This window comes from Spodoptera frugiperda, chromosome 3 (assembly GCF_023101765.2).
Source record: "Spodoptera frugiperda isolate SF20-4 chromosome 3, AGI-APGP_CSIRO_Sfru_2.0, whole genome shotgun sequence".
In the NCBI taxonomy this organism is placed as follows: domain Eukaryota; kingdom Metazoa; phylum Arthropoda; class Insecta; order Lepidoptera; family Noctuidae; genus Spodoptera; species Spodoptera frugiperda.
Window position 1 is genome coordinate 8728988 of NC_064214.1, and position 19854 is coordinate 8748841.

A 19854-nucleotide genomic window follows, 5' to 3' on the forward strand; every position below is an offset into this window, starting at 1 on the left:
TAAATAATACTGAATTGCTAGGTCGTTAAAAAGTACTTAGGTACCTACTTATGTGTTTTTTTTTCTTTTTCTTCAATTGGGCAGGCCTCCAAGGCACGTATGAACGTTTCTGGACTAAGTTGGTCATGAGTGCTGACTACAGGTCTTATTTTTTTATATAGGTCTCTTTAGGTTTACTTAAATATTTTGCTTTTGTTCCAAATCTGTGTTGTTAAAGATTTGCAGAGCTAAAAGTCTTGCAGGTCAACATCGAAGTTCTTTGAAATCCTTAGAAGTAACGCAAAGTGGTGTTCGGATATTATATGAAAATGCGTTCCAACCGAATCATTGTATCTGTCATCATATTAATTTATGGCTTTGCCCACATTCCCGTGGAATAAAAAGTATCCTATCACCAAAGTCAACTCATACTCTGTCAGTATGTTTACCAAATTTCAACAAAATCCGTTCAGTAGTTTCAGCGTTATTGACGAATAAACCTTCAAATAAACAAAGAAACCTTTACATGTATAATATTATTTTGGACGCAAAGATATACCAACAATACATCTAATACAGCTACCACCATATTAATATAAGTACTCGATATACTTACAATAATGACAGATAGATCAATACACGTTTACGTTTTATTTTCAAAATGTGGTACAAAGCGGTTATCTATAATAGTGATACAGAACCTTAATGTCTGTAGGTGCAAATAGAACCTCGACCGATAGAGGTCATTCAGGTAAGACTTTTACAAATATCCAATTCGCATTGAGATATTAACTGACACCGACAGTTACGAAGAAAAAATAGGTTTTTACCGCAAAAATGAGTTTTACATTTATCATGACTCCAGAAATATTCTAGCTGTCTTTTAAGACCTTTATTCTGCCAATTTTTCTACATCAAAATAGTAGTAATAATATTATTTTTAGGGATCATTCTTGATCGAACATTACTGGAATCTAATTGGTATGTGGGAGCTGCGGACTGTCATGTGGGTTACCAGGGCTCCGGCTCAAAAAGCAGGAGGAAGAATGGAGTGTTTTTAGTTAGTCAGTAAGAGTCTGACACTCCCTCTAGCCTCGCCTAAGGCGGAAAAAGATATAGGATGATTTCCTGCTCAAAAAATAGTGAAAAATTAAGTGTGTGTGACTAATTTTTCCAGCCCTAAAAAAACTAAGGTAGGTACTGAGTTTCTCAGCAAATAGAACCTAATGTTTTATGTACACACAGCAACATAATTATGTTCGATGGTTAACAAGACCATTACAAATTGTAACTGCTTTCTATCAGACGGACCGTAAGGTACTTTACTACAACAGTTGTGTAAAAAAAAATACTCGAAAAATACCACACAGACAAGACAAGTCACGTATCTTTCAACAGAAAAAAAAATAGCCGTTAAGACCGAACAGTTACATGACAACAGACATTTAGACTAACGTACATATACTAAAAAACGTACCTTATTGTCAGTATTGCTCAGTTAACAGTAGGTAACCCTAAACAGCGACGATTTAGACCCCCCAACCCTGCCGGTGACCTATAAAATTCGTGTTGTATCAGCCATCGCGGCAGTATTGTCCCGACCGTCAACTTTTTGGGGTACCGCGTGACAGATGAAAGGACCACGTTTCATTGTCAACGTTGAAATTAGACGTAGTGGAAATCTCGTCAACTTTTTATACAATTGCGACTTTGTTTGGTTTCAAAGAAAGGATGTTGATGTTGTGTTTGTTCAGTAATTTGATTAGATAGTGAAGATAGGTTTGTCAACGTCACGCTTTTTACCTCCGAAGGGGTAGGCAGAGGTGCATATTACGGCACGTAATGCCCCTCTGCAATGTACACCCGCTTTTTACGATTTGTGTTATAAGTCCCATGTAATAGGGGGTGAGACTATTGCCATATACTGGGCACTATTCCAGATATTCCAGAATCCGTGCTATAACTGAGAAATTTTCGAAAACCCGACAAAAAACCCAGTAATACTTTGCGCGACCCGGGAATCGAACCTGAGATCCCTTGTCGGTAGACTAATTAGGTTTGTTTGTTCTATTATTGTAATACTATCGTGAGACATTAATAGAATTAACTCGGTTTACTCTCGAAAGTGTCCGAAGAGATTACTTGACTTTCAAGTTGTGTGGCTTTAAACTGATTGAGTAACGGGGAATTGAAGTTATTGTATTTGTAGTGCATAGTTGTAGTATTTATTTAAAGGAGGAAAATCATCCAATGACTTCTTTCGTCTTGGACGAGGTTAGAGGGAGTGTTGGACTCTTACTGACTAAAACCCACCCTGTTCTTACTCCTGCTTTTCCAGCCGAAACCCCGGTAACCCCGCTAGGTTGTCCGCAGCTCCGGATCCTATGACAAGGTGGTCATGATCATGTAATAACGTCATTAGTGGCAGCCATTGCAATTTCTCTACACTTTTCCTATCTTACCGTGTCTGTATATTTCAAGTCATGGTCACTTTATAGCGAGTAACTAATATTTTATTTGCGACCAATAATATTTTTTCTTGAAATGTATTTCAAGACCAGAAGATGTTTTGCTAGATTTCCTACAGGAAGTGCTAGTCCGATCTACACTAGATCTAGTCTAGAATAGCACTTCCTGCAGGAAGTGCTACAGAAAAAGTCTAGTAAGATACAGATCTTTGGATACTATGGAGAAAACATCGTGAAAAAGGTAGACGTAGCTATTTCTTTATCCAACAAAACGATACACCGCACAAAACACCTATAAAGAAAAAAAAAACATTAATACAGCTTAAAATCACCGACAAAAACCTTGGCTATTGTGCAAACTCATCAGTGGCGTGAAATTCTAACTCAATCCATATCAATGTCAGAAAAATTGGGTACGGAACCCCATTTAGCGAAGTATGAGTCGGACATCGACCTTTTTAAGGTCATTTCAGGCGTAACAGTGCGTGAACGTTATACAAGATGCGGGTGTGTGGTGTTATAAGTACGATGCTGTAATTTTGAAAGGCTTTTTTTATCATTGGTGTTAAAGTGTGAAATAAATGTTTGTTACGTCATTGTTGCTGTGAATTTTTCTGGAAAGGGGTTGGGTAAAGATGTGTGGTTGACCGTGATGCTACCCAAGAACCTGATAGTGTATTTCCTGATTATATCTTCTTTATCGTACGTTGGTGGTGTCTAAGTATATGCAGGAAGTGCGTTGTTGGCATTTTGGGGGTTAGGAATTTAAGGGTTGTTGGGGAATCGGGGATTGTTGGGTAATGAGACCTCCGGTAACCCCACTCACACCGCAACACAACACAAGCGTTGTTTCACGTAGGTTTTCTGTGAGGCCGTGGTATCATTCCCATCAAGCCAGCCCATTCGTGCCGAAACATTTTTTCTTTTTCACTTATTATAAACACAGAAAGTATATAAGTAAGAAAAAGTCACATTAGCTCTTTCCAGAACTGCATTCTCAGGGTTGAGAAGCAGAAGCAGAAGTTAAGTCAACCTCTGGGTGGGTTATACAAGTGACTACTTTGTACACATTATTTGTACTAGTGACAAATACTTATAACTAATAGAGAAGTATATACATACAACTATTATTTAAAGAGACCAACGCCAAAACTAGAAAGTACTATAGACTTAATTAAATCATGATATAAAACACGACATTAAAATTCATCTCGTTCAAAAATGAATTCAGTTGCATGACATCAAAGTTGCAATTTCTAAATCTCAAAGCCTGTTACAATTTATTTAATTCTTCATAGCTTTCAGCACTTAAGTTATTAAAAAGACGTTATCTTAATTAGTGACATTGTAATTATCATTTTTGTTTGTCTTTCTTTTATTTTCTTGCCGTCCACTTAGCTAGATTATTTTTCTGAAACTCTCAAAGCTACGCGAGAAAAAGAATCTTTGCTGTTTGCTTTGAAACTTTATTTTGCCTTGCAATTACAGATTTGAATAACAAATAGTTTTTTCTGCAGTGAAGCATGTTTTTTTATGTTGTGATCCTATTTTTAGTTGTGTTCATTTGATGTTTTTCAATGAATAGAAAATTATAATAGAACTTTAACTATAGTAACGTCCTTTTAGTAATAACATGTAGCTAGACATACTTACAATCCAGATCAGAATTTTCCTATTCTATTATACTAAAGATAAAAAAACAGACTGCCTTGTTGGTCGAGTGGTCGCAATTGCGAATACGTGTCATAGAAGTCTCGGGTTCGATTCCCAGGTCGGTCAAAGTTTTACTGGGCTTTTCTTTGGTTTTTCGAAAATATCTCAGTAGTAGTCTGGAATTGTACCCAGTACATGGCAATAAGCTCACCCCCTATTACATGGGACTTATAAATGGTGAAAAGGTCATGTACCTACATTGTAGGTATAACGACATTACGTGCCATAATAATATGCACCTCTGCCTACCCCTTCGGTTATAAAAGGCAAAAAAAACATAATTACGGATTTATTCTAAAACAACACATACAATATCTCAACAACGAAAACCCCTATCCACTGGCTACTACAGTATGTATCAAGCCGTGTTATTATTTCCTGTGTCAAATACGGCCGCTCACGTCCCGGCAACGATAAGGGAATGAAACTGGGAATTTTATCGCACCGCTCTACCCCTCGGCGACACGACGGCCAACATTTCTGTGTGACCAGTTTCGCAGAATGTCGATAATATTAAAAAAAAGAACAATGCCTCCGGCTTGCCAGTTACAGTTATATCCTCGTGGAAAATGTTTCCATAGATTAAATAGGGTATTGTTCATTGGGTTTTTCTTATTTGTAAATGAATTTGTGTGATTTGTACGTGTATGAATGATGAGTTTGTGTCAGTGGTTACATAAACTTAAAAAAAAAAAACGGACATATAGCAACCAGATTGGTGATATATTAAAAAAGGGCCAAATTAAAAGTACCCTTAACCGACGAGCATGCATGAAAAGACTGATGACTATTGATGAAGCGAAAGAGGTGTGTAAGATTTGTAGCAATTGGTAGTCTATTGTCTCTGCCTACCCCTATGGACGACAGGCGTGAGGTTATGTACGTATGTTTTAATTTTCATTTCAACCGTTTCCTAAGCAATTTATATGCATTCTATACTCTTTAGATCAGAAGTAATATTTCTTCGTGAAAAATTATAAATTACGATAGGCACAGGTCTGAAGGTGTATAAATTTTATTATGAGTCACTTTTGATTGGTCTGGTAGTTTTATTAACTGTAAAATATTTTATTAGTGGATTCTTTTTAATGTACGAGATTAACTAATAATTGTTTCATTTTGTTTCAGGTAACTAATTCGATTTCATCAGCAATCAACCTTTGGCAGTATACATATCAGGTTGTTCTCCACAGTACTGAAATTCTTTGTCAATGTGAGGGGGCTTTTCCACCAGAGATATGCTATGCTACGTTGCTGTGATTGCGTTTCGCTTCCACAAATCATATTCATTGGTACACATAGCTTAGCACTGGTAGAAACGGACTCAGCTAAGCTATGTTTTTATATGGAAAGATACGTGCTATGGATGCCTTCCCTACTATCGATATCGATACTCGAGCTGCGAATTTACTTTTCACAGCTACATAGCTTAGTGTCAATGGAAACGGTCACATAGTTTCAAGCTTAGCCATTACATCTTCGTACAATAGCTACATAGCACATCTCTGACGCACTGGCCTATAGAAAATATTGATATAGATAGATAATAAACGAAAAATTGTTTCAAAGTAATGTGTCCAAATTCATAGCATCTCTCGACAGAAGTTAAAATACTGGCGCAGAGTATCATACAAGAATTTTTTGGAGACCATCCACAAAATAAATATCAAAAGCACACTCTGTTAAAAATAAACTTCATGAATAAATTCATCAAGACATTAGTCAAAGTCACAAAAACGAGAGTGGGTCGAGGGAATTTTAAAAATGCCATGCATTTATAAGATTTGTTAAAGAACTAGTGCATAATGAACTGCGTCGGCAGTTTGGCACGCCAACCGATGTGGCATGCCAACCAGGCCTTTCGAACATCTACGTGAGAATTTGCAATTCTTGTAATTCTCCCAGTCACTTACTTGGCTTGCTTCTACAAGGAATTAAAACTATGTTCTTTATGACGTGTGTTGATTTTTATGGGTTTATATTTCAATTGCATTTATCGAGGACTTAAAGAAGTCTTACGTCTTATTCGTTTTTTTTTTTATTTTTACATTTTGACGTGTTGACGTTTGGCTGCAATTTGCCTGATAGTATGTGATGATGCGTCCTACGATGGAGTACGTCTGCCCATAAGCAACTTATTCATTTGGGCTTTGAAGACACCCAGGTTATACCCATCAGGAAACACAGACTTCGGCAAATAAATCCACTACCTAGCAGTTGCTTGAAAGGTTGTAGCGAAATGCTAACTATGTATTTCTTTGATTTAACTCCACAAGGACTCTAAATAATATCTAAATTAAAGAATAATAAAATATGACAGTTCAACTAAAAACACGACTTTCAAGAATCTGCAGATCATTATATTCCATCACGTCATTTAACCTACCGCCCTGTACATTGTATAACGTTCCAAGACGTTTTTGTTCACGAATATTTTATCTGACATAATACACTCTTTGAAAAAGTTCATTCATCCCTGTGACGTCACAATAGCGGTGTCTTCCGCACGATCAGTCTATTTATATCCTCTCTCTCTCTAACGACACTTGGTCCTTACACCAGTACACATTAAATATAAAAAAAAATATTAGTATTTTACAACAGACGCATCACCTGATGATAAGCAGTTGCCGCCGCCCATGAACACCCAAAACACGAGAGACGTTAAAAATGTGTTGCCGGCCTTTTGAGAGTTAAAGGGTTGATGGGGAATTGGGGATTGGGAAGGGGGGTAATGACGCCTCCGGATTCTCATCCGGACCTTATTCAAATAACGAAACACAACGCAAACGTTGTTTCACGTCGATTCTCTGTGAGGCTGTGATATCACTCCAGTCGAGGCGGCCCATTCGTGCCGCAAGCATAGCTCTCCCACACGTATTACAATGCTAAACAATGCTTAAGCCATCTAAAACAAAATCAGGTCACAAACCTAAAATAAACTTCTCATATTTTTACATAACACGATCTCCTAAATCCGAAGAAAAACTACGTTCTACGGCATATCTTGAGTTTAGTCCGACACTTAAATAGAAGTTTTTATCGTACATTTAAAATCGGTCTTTGGCTTGTTGGATTTGTTATTCATAGAGGTAGCTCCGTAAGGCACGCTGTAATTTATTGGCTTAGATAACAAGAGAAAGGAATTAAGAATTTATAGAAAGAAGATAGTAAAGACTGCCTAGTTGTATGGTCGCAAGTACGACTGCTGGGCAAACGGTGTAGGAAAACATCGTGAGGAAAAATGTGCTTTTAATTTCTCTAATTCTAAGTTTGAAATCGTCAACCCGCAGTGAGCAAGCGTCAATAATGCTCAAACAGTGGTGGTGAATAATGTCAGTACAGCCAGTAACCACGTACAGGCTTTTGAAAATTATAAAAGAACTTACTTTATTACCTCAGTCACCTGAGTCACCATTTCTTTTATTCTTTTAATATTTGTACATATTTCACGTCAGTTCTATTGTAACTAACAGTGACTCTTAGTGGGAACTACAGACTCAAAATCAAACTGTGGTATAAGCATTTTTTATAATACCTAACAGAATCCAAAGGGTGAAAGTTTGAAAGGGTACATATCTAGGTCGTGGTTGCAAAGTTGGTGTGATTCTAACTTGCTATCAGATCGAATGGTAAACTTTTATTTTGTTAGGTAACGTTAGCTTTGACATTGACCCAGAGTTTTATCAAGTAAGAATAGTTTTGTGGAAGTTATAATGTTGTTTGACTGCCACGGGCTTTCTAGCTCAAACCTCGGGGCGCACAAAGTATTTACCACCACGAACTACATCACACTAATATTATAAATGTGAAAGGTACTTAAAATGTTCGTTTGTCAATCACCCTGAAACTAATGAACGGATTTTGATAAAATTTGGTATTAAGACAGTGTATTTTATAGTACGAGAACGCGGCCGAGCTCGCTGGCAGAAGCTGGTATTCTATACTCGTTCAAATGGATATTCTTATTTACTATGTATCGAAAATTGATTGAATTATATATAATATTTTAGGACACATATACTAGTAGGACACACCTTTAATGTTGATAACATTGGACTGCCTGTGTAGTAAACACAAATGGTAGAAACTTATTTTTTATGAGCACAGCAATGATTAAAGACCACCATTATCATTATTAAGATGTTATTGTCTTCAGACCGATGCTTTATCTCGTCTAAACAACTTCCTAAAACAAAAACAAAAAACACTTCAATTCGAATAAACATATCGATTTACATAATTAAAATCGAGTTGAACCCTACAAATAAGGGTTTTCGAGCCCACAAAATGTTTGATTCAATTGAAATACGATCGCTTTGCATTCGTCATATCAGCCGGAAAACACCCACGGTTGGGCATGATTCGTTCTATCGAATGAATCGGAAAGCAATAGGGTAACATCGGCAAATAAGTAACACTCGATTACGTCATCGCCTTACGTTACGAGTCGAGGGGGGATCGGAATTTGATTTAATGTTGAATTATGCGATTCTTGTAATTTTATTGGTTGGTAATAAGCTGTAGTGAAGATAGGGATTTGGGTTCGATTTTTCAGTATTAGGTTTTTTTTTGTTTTTTAAACGTTGCCCTATATTAGGATTTCTGTGAAGTGGATTACATACATACAAGTTCACATGCACATGACACCCAGACCCGAAACAACTATTTGTGGATCACACAAAGAGTTGCGCAGCAAGCGGGAATGGAATCCGCTACACGTTGCATGGCAGCTAGTTGCACAGCCACCGCGTCAACCGTGCAGTCAAAAAAATATGTGTCAAGTATTATATTTAGGTAAGTACCTTTCATGTTTGGTGATAAAGAGTGGTAAGAAAATAAAAATAGTTATATGTTAACGGGATTCGTGCAACTCGAAAAATGTGTTTTCAAAAGTAATAGAAATATACGAGTATTTTAGAATAAAAAGTTATACGAATATAATTTCACATTTTCACTAGGAATAATTACGAGAACGTCGATGCCGTTTTAATTATTTTAAAATTCGAACTTTTAATTATACACAAAAAAAGTTCGATCCCACGCAATGTAAACGTAGGATTGTTTAAAATTTTAAAAACGTTCTCAAATAAAAGGGTGTACAATAAAGTGTCGTGATTCGTGAAATTGTTTGAAAAACAAACTCGTTTTGAGTTTCAAGCGGTTGGAATCACTCTGTATAGTCAATAGGGTGACTATGCTGTGGACATTTTCTTCTTGACATTATGTCTTTTGTTAAGCCTAGGCGAATGTCAAGTGTAAGGCGTGTCAAGGTTTTTTAGGTCATCGATTTCATTTATGTTAGTACTTGAACTGCCATTGAATAATGGGTGAACTATCCCCATTCGCTGATCCATATCTTTGAACATTTTATTATAGATAGTGTCTTTTCCACGATGCTATAAATATTCAATCTTGAGATTATTAAAGGTGAAATGATCAGTTCATATATTTTAACCAATGACATAAACTGACTCTGACTCTCATCTTCATATTATATTTTGGCTACCAATATGAAACGGCCATAAGTATCTAAGTAAGCTATAATAATCAAGAAAAAATCGTTTTGACTATGCACTCTATCTACTGCAAAAATATGCAGAAATAGTAAAAGTTGGTTCACATCTATTCATATTTATAGTTTTTTTAATGGTAGGCAGAGATGCACATTACGGCACGTAATGCTGTTACACAATATATCACTACACATTTACAGTATGCTTAATAATTAAGTCTCTTTCTCAACATCCAAATTCATGGTCTTTCTACACGGAGTACGGACAGTTTATACAGCGTGTCATCCGTAGAATAATGACGTCACAGTTTCAGTGACGCGCCGCTGTCGTAATAAAGTTTCGTATTCACTGCGATACGCTAAACGTGTCGAAAGCGTTTAAGTTTTGAGCGGTGAACGAAATTATTGTGTCGGAATTTTCCAGAGTGTTCTAGAAAAACATTAGGTTTTGTGTTTCAAGTTGTTTTGTGTGCTAAGCTATTTAGTTTATGTTTACGGTACATTAAAAGGGAAAATGTTGATAAACGTAGACTTTGTCTTTATTTCATAAACACACGGTTTAAGTGTGGGAGAGCACAAATGGGCCGGCTCGACCGGAGTTATACCACGGCCTCACAGAAAACCGACGTGAAACAACGCTTGCGTTGTGTTTCGTTGTGTGAGTGAGGTTACCGGAGGCCCAATTCCCCGCTTCCCAATCTTCCCAATCCCCGATTCCCTAACAACAACCCTTAAATTCCTAACTCCCAAAAAACCGGCAACGCACTTGTAACGCCTCTGGTGTTTCAAGTGTCCATGGGCGGCGGCGATTGCTTACCATCAGGTAATACGTTTGCTCGATTACCGGCGCGTTTCATAAAAAAAACACGGGATACTTCAACAACACCGAAGGGGTAGGCAGCCGTAGACAGACAGACGTGCATATTATATTAACACCTACATGTTACCAGGTTACCAGCCCAAAATCGATTTTATGGTAATGCAAATACATCATAATTTTCTTTACAGATTAATCACAAGATTTTACATAATGCAGAGAAGCATTACATAGACACTTTAAAAAATGGTCCCCCAAAAAAATAAGGGACATATTTCCAAAATGACTAGTAAATGAAAAACGGGCCCCAAAATGATCCTTCTTGATGACCATGTGGCTAAAATGTTGATGAAGGCTTTTGTCAAAACATTTTTTACTAGCAAAGTGGATCGTTCTTGCTTATAATGTGTACAAAAAATCCCCAATTTGTGTAGAATGACGGAGTTTTTTTTTCCGATTTTAGAGACCCCGGGATGAAGTTTGGAGGTAATAGGATACATTACGGGGGAACGAGGAAAATTACGTCAGCGTTTCTATTCTTAGTTATTTATTCACGATTGTGGGCGAGATTAATATTTATTCGTCTTGATTTCGTTTTCTGTATCGGACGTAAGTAGCTGAATTGTTTTATTTCCAAATACTCTGGATTGAGGCAGTTTGTATGTACATATTTATGTGTGTGTACTAATACACATGGAGTCAGAAGTAAGTTCACATGTCAATACATAACATTACTGTATTACCTAGGACCTTAAAGTCCTCAAAAAAAGCATTGCATGCATTTTCTCTTTGAACTAATTTGAACACTCTACAAATACAGCATTGCAAGAGCCACGCCACATGTCCGTAACATTCCTAAACAATCTACAACATTACAGCTCTTCTGTGGTCAAGGAACATGGGACTGCCTATACAATATTTAATTTTATTTTTTTTTTTTTTTATGGAATAGGAAGCAAACGAGCAGACGAGTCACCTGATGGTAAGCGATCAGCGCCGCCCATGGACACCCGCAACACCAGAGGAGTCACAGGTGCGTTGCCGGCCTTTGTTTTTTAAAAAGGAGTATGCTCTTTTCTTGAAGGTTTGAAGGTCGTATCGGTTCGGAAATACCGCCGACGACAGCTCATTCCACAGTTTTGCTGTGCGAGGCAGAAAGTTGCGCGAGAAGCGCACAGTTGTGGCCTGCCAACCATCTATATGATGGGGATGGAAATGCTTGATTCATTTATGTAATTATTTATTCTGTATAATAAATTTAAAAAAAATATAATTTCGTTTTTCGTGAAATATTTAATTGTATTATGCTTCTGTGGACTAGTAATACTTGTAATTTCATTTTTGTCTCATGAGTGATCTCCATACTGTATATTATATAACGTGGGCCGTAATACAATTTTTATTACCTACCTCCAAGTTACTACTAACATCGTCATCAAAACAAACTATTTTGTAAAACGTGTCAGGTTACACGAGCCCTAAATTCAGTCTAGGTCACTAACCCCAATTCCGTAAAGAAAAAAAAAACTCTAAAACCTCAAAACAATTGAACAAAGCTTTATTCTCAAAAAAATAAAACATAAAAGAACGAAACTCCAAAAGCCAGTTCTATAAATACACGAAGCAACAAAATATTTTGCATTATTCCCTATATCAAAGTTTCATGAAGCGGCCGAGGATGGTAAGTAACAGTCACAAGTGCTGGTGCTTAAGTTAAAAGCTTTCTAGGGTTGTACGCAACACCTGTGCTCGTCGCTGCTACTTACCTTCACTGTGTCATACGTGATGTATTGTGTCCCTTTCATTCATTAATGTTTTCCTCGTTGTCAAGGGCCTGTTGTTTGGTGTCATCTTCAGTTTTGTTAAAAAGTTGTTTTTGTTTTAGGTTAAGGTTTTGAATACTGATAAAATATTGTTAAAGACAAATCCTATTGCTAAGTTCGTTTCCGGTGACCACTTTGGCGTTTGACGTGTTAAAATACTAGTGTTACTTTTACATTACAAATAGTCATACCACTTATGATATTACATGTCTGTATCAAATATGTGTTCCGGTGTATTTGAAGATATATTGATTTTGACGTCACTTCTAGGTACGTTTTATACGTAGAAATGCCGCACTCTTAAAGTTTAATTCGTTTTAAGTATTGTATCTTATATTATGACAAAATAAAAAAATACGCGTCTAATATTTTTTCATTACTTACGTCAGTAAGTAAATTAAAAATCTTTTTAGACCGTCAGGTCTAAAAAGATTTTTAATTTTCAAATCCCATCATCATCCATATTAATAATTCAAACTAAACTTTAAAATGAATCGAAACCACTTTCAGTTTAGCAAGCACTCGATCAAGGCAGCTCTAGTAACGAGATTATACTCCCGACACCAATGTTCATAAGTTCGAGTCCCTGTCCAGTACTTCGTTGGTCTCCGGTCACTTTCCAGCATATTTATCGAGTGAAAATCTATTTTAACTTGCACGGAGGTCGAAGTTATGTGCAGTTAGGTCTGCTCTCAAGAATTCTGGTCAGGTAAAGTTTTCTATTTTGAAATTTTTCCCTCTGAACTTCTACTTTTGAGAGTCGAATCTTGTTTGTTGTGTTGTGGAATCGTACTAGGCTATGGCGGGTAGAATTTGAGGTTAGTACTATCGAAGAATTTTGGAATAGGTTAGAATTTCTATTAATTATTATGTTATCGAGATTTTAGTACGATGAACAAGAATATGAGCCGCTGGCATAGCTTGTAAACAGTCTTAGTTGCAATAAATGGATAAATGTCTCACGAAAATTATAATAGATGAAAAATTTTTTTAATTAATTGACCTACACAGCTTATGTTCAACAATTTTATAGTTATAGCTATGTAAAAAGTGTCCTAGATATTAACGAAGTATATATTAATTATTCATTAAACAACAGTCTTAGAACAGGAGTGTTTTAGGCATTATAACGTTACTTCGAGTACTTCAAATTCGGTTAATGAATTAATTACAGAGAAATTGATACGAAAAACTCGGGAAAACTAGGTGTTATATGAATCTTTCAGACAAGAAAACTTCTAGTACTAACCTGGAATAAACATATAATGGAATCCTGGAATGGAATAACTCTGGTAACATAAGAATACTCTACATAATAAACATAAGAGGATTTAAGATTTATTTCCAAACCCAGTGACTTTAAATTCCATATGTAGTAGGGAGACTAGCGTGAAATTAATACTGGCAGATACACAAGACGTTGTCGCAATATATTTACTGGGAATGCTACTTTATATTTTGGTAGATAAGATAGATTTTAGATTGAGCAAGTTGATGTGAACTAGAAGTGGCTAGAGTATTTTAAATGTAAATCATATTAATTACTTTAGTAAGCAATTTTTACTTTGCTTTTTGGTGCGGGACTTAAAGTACATATGTGCGGATAAATTATTACGTATTTATTATAAAATTACTTGAAAAAGTCTGCCAATTTGTTGGCAGCCCAATAATTACATTCATGTTTAGTTAAAAATCAAATCAAATTATATCACTTTCATGCATCCATAGTGTACAGTGTGGTCTACAATTTTACAGTAATATGTTCTAACTATGGGCCCTATTGAGCACCGCAAAAGTACTTAATCTACTTACATAGTAATTGGTAACATTGTTTCAAATAATATCAAAATCACCATAATTACAACATTTATAGGTAACATTTCCATTAAAATACCGACTCCGTCCACGCGGATGTCGGTCTTCGCGTAGATGTTTTATTTCTCCATTTTGAGTAACTCTGACAAGGACATCTTATAAATATCTATTGGACGCAAATACGACTAGGCCCATAATAATTAAGGAGATCCCTCTGTTGAGCGTCTAGCTTCACGGACGGACAGACTGGCGGACAATTCAATTTGACGTTTCAAAAGTGCCTAATTTAGGATTATTTGAAATAAATGCTTTGACTTTGACTTTGACCTACTGCTGTTGAGCTCGCGGTCTGTAGTATAAAACTGAAAAATTAAGAAAAAAAAAATAATTAGTTAAATTCGACGTATTTTTCCAAGATAAATCCTATTCCAAGATAATATCCTATTTCATTCCCAGGACAATAAGCTATAACTATACCAAGTTTCGTCGAAATCGAACCGTTAGACGGACATACAGACAAAAAAATATCACCTATTTGAGTTTGGTATCGATCCAGTAACACCTCTTTATTTTAAAAAAAATTTCAATGTAGGTACAGAATTGACCCTTCTACAGATTTATTTTATGTATATATATTTTATATCGACTAAAATTTCACAATACAATATTACATTTTCTGATTATATTATTTTTATAGTACAGAAATAAAACCGACAAACTTTCCACTGCAACAGACGTATTTTAGTCAGCATGTGTTTTATTATTGTGAGTTTATTTATCGCCACTCTTGTTCTGCACGCCAGTAGCCGCAACCCTGCATTGAGGATCATTGGCGGCAGCGATGTCGCTGAAGACGAGCTCCCCTATGTTGGAAGGTTACGATTACATCATGTTGTTAAGAACCAAGGAATTGCTATCTTTACAAAACGTAAGCATATCTGCACCTGTTCTATGTTCACACCAAACTGGGCGTTGACAGCCGGTCATTGTATTACACCGTTTCTAATAACAAGTTCCATCGAAAAAGACGGAGTTATGATGAAGGACGAATATTATATAGCCTACGGTCCTCTTGAGAAAAATCATACGAGCCAAATTTTACAATGGTATAGACACCCTGGCTATTTGGGTAAAAATTTCCCATTTCGTTTGGTCAATGATATAGGTTTAATAAAAACTGAAGAAACTGTTCTGAGCCAATATGGGCATATTAGTGCATTGGATTCCACAAGCTTGCTTGGATTGGAAGCGACTGTGACTGGTTACGGGCTAATGAAGATAGCGGAAGTGATCGCTGCCGCGGATTTTTTCGAGAAACCTTTACAAAAGCTAGATGTTGTTGTCACTAAATGCAGTCCAAGTTTTCAAGGTGTACGTCCAAGAATGTGTGTGTCGCGGCGTTGTGGCCAGTTGGAAGCATTGTGTCCGGGAGACTCAGGCGGACCACTCCTGCATGCCTCAGGCATTGTTGGTGTTAATAGCGCTGCACCAGGCTTTGCATGTTTCGTTGACATACAGTTTCTGGAACTCGGCGACATAACACCCACCAGTCCTTTTATTGATTGGATAAGTGATGTAATAAATAGAGAAACCAGTGCTTAGGTTACTTACAAGAACCATTTTCAAAAAAGTATATGTCTAACTTTTCGAAAATTTAAGTCAGTCCAGCTTTTTACCGTCATCATAAATAATTTTAATTTGATAGTTTATATACTACTAGCTTCCGCCCGCGAATCCGTACGCGCGGATGTCGGTCTTCGTGTGGAAGTTTTATTTCTCCATTTTGAGTAACTCTGACAATGACATCTTATAAATATCTATTGGACTTGGGTCCAATAGTACGATGTGATGCCTATAATAATCTCCTTAATTATTATAGGCCTCGCCGTATTTGGATACGGCGAGGCCTATAATAATTAAGGAGATCCCTTTATTGAGCTACTGCTGTTGAGCTCCCGTTCTGTAGAATAAAACTGTTGCACGTATTTTTCCAGGGTAAAAAGTATTATATTTTATGCACAGGATAATAACTTATAATTATACCAAGTTTCATCGAAATCGAATCGTTATCGTTTTCACGTGATGCCTGAACATACAGATAGACAGACAGACAGACAAAAAAAAATTAATCACATATTTGGGTTTGGTATCGATCCAGTAACACTCCCTGCTATTTATTCTTTCAATATTTTCGATGTACAGAATTGACCCTTCTACAGATTTATTATAATACTAGCTTTTGCCCGCGACTTCGTTCGCGTGGAATAGTGACTTCCGGCAAATTTTTGGTTTTAACCACATAGTTCCCGATCTCGCGGGATCTCTTCAAAAATGAGATGTGGAAGATATTCCAGGGAACTCTTCAAAAATCAACATAATGAGCTCTGCGTTTGAATTTAATAGATGTATACTCACTTAGGGCATTGAAAAAATAGTTTAAAAACGGACTTAAACTAACTTAAAACTAAAGAAAGCTACGAATTACGAATTTATAACAATTAAAAAAGAAACTATATTACAACCTATCCTCTATGCTATAATAACCAAGCTTAAACTAAATAATTTAAAAGAAACGACTTAAATCTAATCTAATTAAAAAAAAAATAGACTTACAATTTTATTAAAAAAACTAACTACAGTAACTACTAATAATCGATATCAAACTAAACCTACGTTAAATAGTTTAACCAAAAAACCAGGAAAACCCAACAAATAAACTTATTAATTGACAAATACAACGAAACTATTAAACAAATACAATTGGTTTAAAGTGTATCGTATTATACGATACACTTTTTCTACGATAGTACCGAAGCGCTCGGCCAACCAAATGAATGTAACGAAACCATAGCGCGATCTATTTCGATCCCAACGCCATCTATCGAGGATAAAGACAACTTGGATTATTTATTTATACTCCGTTCGGGCATTTTCTTTGTACTAAAAGTTTAATTATATTGATATTATTTTTTTCATACCTTTTTACTATTTATTTACTTTTTTTGATGAATTAAAACAATAACATGAACCGAAGTCGTGTAACGATCGACATAGAATTATCTATACTCCGTTAGAGCATTTTCTTTGTACTAAATGTTTTATTATATTGATATTATTTTTTTCATACCTTTTTACTATTTATTTACTTTTTTTCGATAAATTAAAACAATAACATGAACCGAAGTCGTGTAACGATCGACATAGAATTATTTATAAATAATTTATTTCTTATTTTTATTTTTTGATTTTTGAAATAAAAATATATCTATGTCCTTTCTAAGGTTCTAAACTATATCTGTACCAAATTTCAACCAAATCCGTCAAATAGTTGCGGAGATTAATGGTATAAGCATAGAATGTTCGACGTGATTCTTTAATATGACATAACTTTTTTATTTATGAACCGATTGACATGAAACAAACACTAAATGTAAATTTAAGCATCCCACAATATATTCGTGAAAACCGCATCCAACTCGGATCAGCCGTTTCTGAGATTAGCGCGCACAGACGAACAGACAAACAGACAAAAAAAAGTTAATTACATTTTTGGGTTCGACATCGACATAACAATAACCCCTGCTATTTTTTTTATTTTTATTTTCAATGTACAGACAGCACTTTTCTACGATTTTATTATATGTATAGATATGAATTAATGAATGAGAGTGTTATAAACGTAAGAGTAGACAAATATAATCAGAAAGCTCCGAGCTGCGAAGCTATCGAGAGTTATACGTGTTATTGTGAGTCAACCATAAAAGATAGACATTTACTGTCGTGGAATATTTTTTAAACAATTTTAAGGAGAACATTTCCCTCATTCATGTTTTCTGTGTAGCTTTAACCATTAAGGCTGCACACGCGACGGAAGCCTAAAAAATGAAGTAAGTTCTCCTGTTTTCCAAACATTTCCCTTCACTGCTCTGCTCCTATTGATCGTAGCGTGATGAAAAGTATACTATAATCTGCCCAGGAGTATGAAGAACAATTGTACCAAGTTTCGTTGAAATCTGTCGAGTGGTTTTTGTTTCTATAACGAACATACAGACAGACAGACAAAAAAATTTCTGATTGCATTTTTGGCGTCAGTATCGATCACTAATCACTCGCTGGTAGTTATTTTGGAAATATATTTCTTGTACAGAAATAAAATTTATAGGTTTGTAACATCAATCAAGACTATCAAATTCAAATTTTAGGCATTAATCATTAAAAAGACAATAGTTTAATAATAATATTTTAGCAGTTTTAACTATTTACTTAATACAAGATGCTAAATATAGGAAAAGATATCTAAGTGCTGTACCCAGAGATGTTTAATGATTACTGAAATTATTCCTTAGTAACGATTTTGTTCCGAAAATAATTGCTGAGGACTGGGTTAAGTTATCATTAAATAACTCTGAGTATGGCGGTAAGTACTAATTTTTATAATACTGAACCCTTCTTTACTAAATATCTTCATTACTCATAGAGAAAAATAAATCCAAGCATCAAAACAAATCAATCCTAAAATTATGACATACAAATTTAATCTTAAATACCAAAACCATACGTTCTTAATTAGTTTCATTGAATGCGCCCTTCAGATTCAGAAGTGACCTACTAAGGAAAGGAACTAACAAGAAAGAATTGTTTTATACGAACCTAATGGTAGAGGTGGGGCGAGTACGTGAGGCAGATACTAAGTAAGGGTTCGGTCTATCGAGGAATAGACCCCTATTTTCTAATAATAAATTGCTGGTATCAGTACTAGATCAGGGCTTAAGTGACTATAATGTAGATGCTATAGCTACGAATGAGGCGGTATACATTTTTTAGTAAATCGGTTTGTTTTTAGTGAAAGATTGTTGGTCGTAATGGACGAGAGTGGTGTTTATTGTGATTGTTTCTTAAAAGGTTTGGATAATAATATGGCCTTTTTTAATGGGGGAAGTCATGGCTTCTCCCACCTGGAGCGAGGCGAGAGGGAGTGTCAGACTTTTACTGACTAAAAACCACCTTTTTCCTACTCCTGCATTCCGTGCCGGAGCCCCGGTAAACTTGCTAGTTAGTCTGCAGCTCCGAGTCAGGTGTTAGCTCTACTGAGTCTATTTCATTTAGTTCGTAATAAGTTCCACACAAAAGGAGCGGATTCAATCAAAAAAGAACGACTTTAACACGAATATTCTTACATAACAAAGCATAATTATTAATTTGCTAGATGTTAGCAGAACATAGTAATCACCATTAGACATACTTATTGTTTGGTATACAATATATATTACTAATCAGCGCACATAATTTTAATACAAAATTTGCATAATGTTTGCCAAACAATGACGCTTTTGTTTAGTCTTATATACTGATGTTATATGGACCGATTAATTAGTTCACATTCAGTGTATCCAATGAAATAAATAACATATAATTTTGACATTAAAATGTAGATACACAATTAGTTTCCCCATTTGATTATTATTATGTTAAATTGTATGGATGTGCAAATAGTGTTTGATTAAAATTTAAGTAATTTTAGTAGCTGCATTAGTCAAATCCCATATTATTGTATAAAACTGAACAGCTTTTTTTGCTTGAATATACTAATATCTGGAATGACTGATCCGATTTGAATAACTCTATTTGTGTTGGATAGTCTATTTATCGAAGAAGGATATAGCTTATATAACATTACGTTGTGGTCAAAAAATAGTCGAGTAAAGCGAGTGAAATCGCATGGAA

At 35.5% G+C, this 19854-nt stretch overlaps 2 protein-coding genes across 2 annotated transcripts in view; both read left to right on the plus strand.

Moving 5' to 3' along the window:
• The window catches only part of LOC118274152 (hemicentin-2), a 150568-nt gene that overhangs the window by 73584 nt on the left and 57130 nt on the right, over positions 1 to 19854 (plus strand). The window lies entirely within an intron of this gene.
• On the plus strand, positions 14677 to 18035 carry LOC118274182 (trypsin-2-like). The gene has a single exon (XM_050705139.1). It carries the CDS (start codon positions 14881 to 14883, stop codon positions 15730 to 15732), a length of 852 nt encoding a protein of 283 aa, XP_050561096.1. The 5' UTR covers positions 14677 to 14880; the 3' UTR covers positions 15733 to 18035.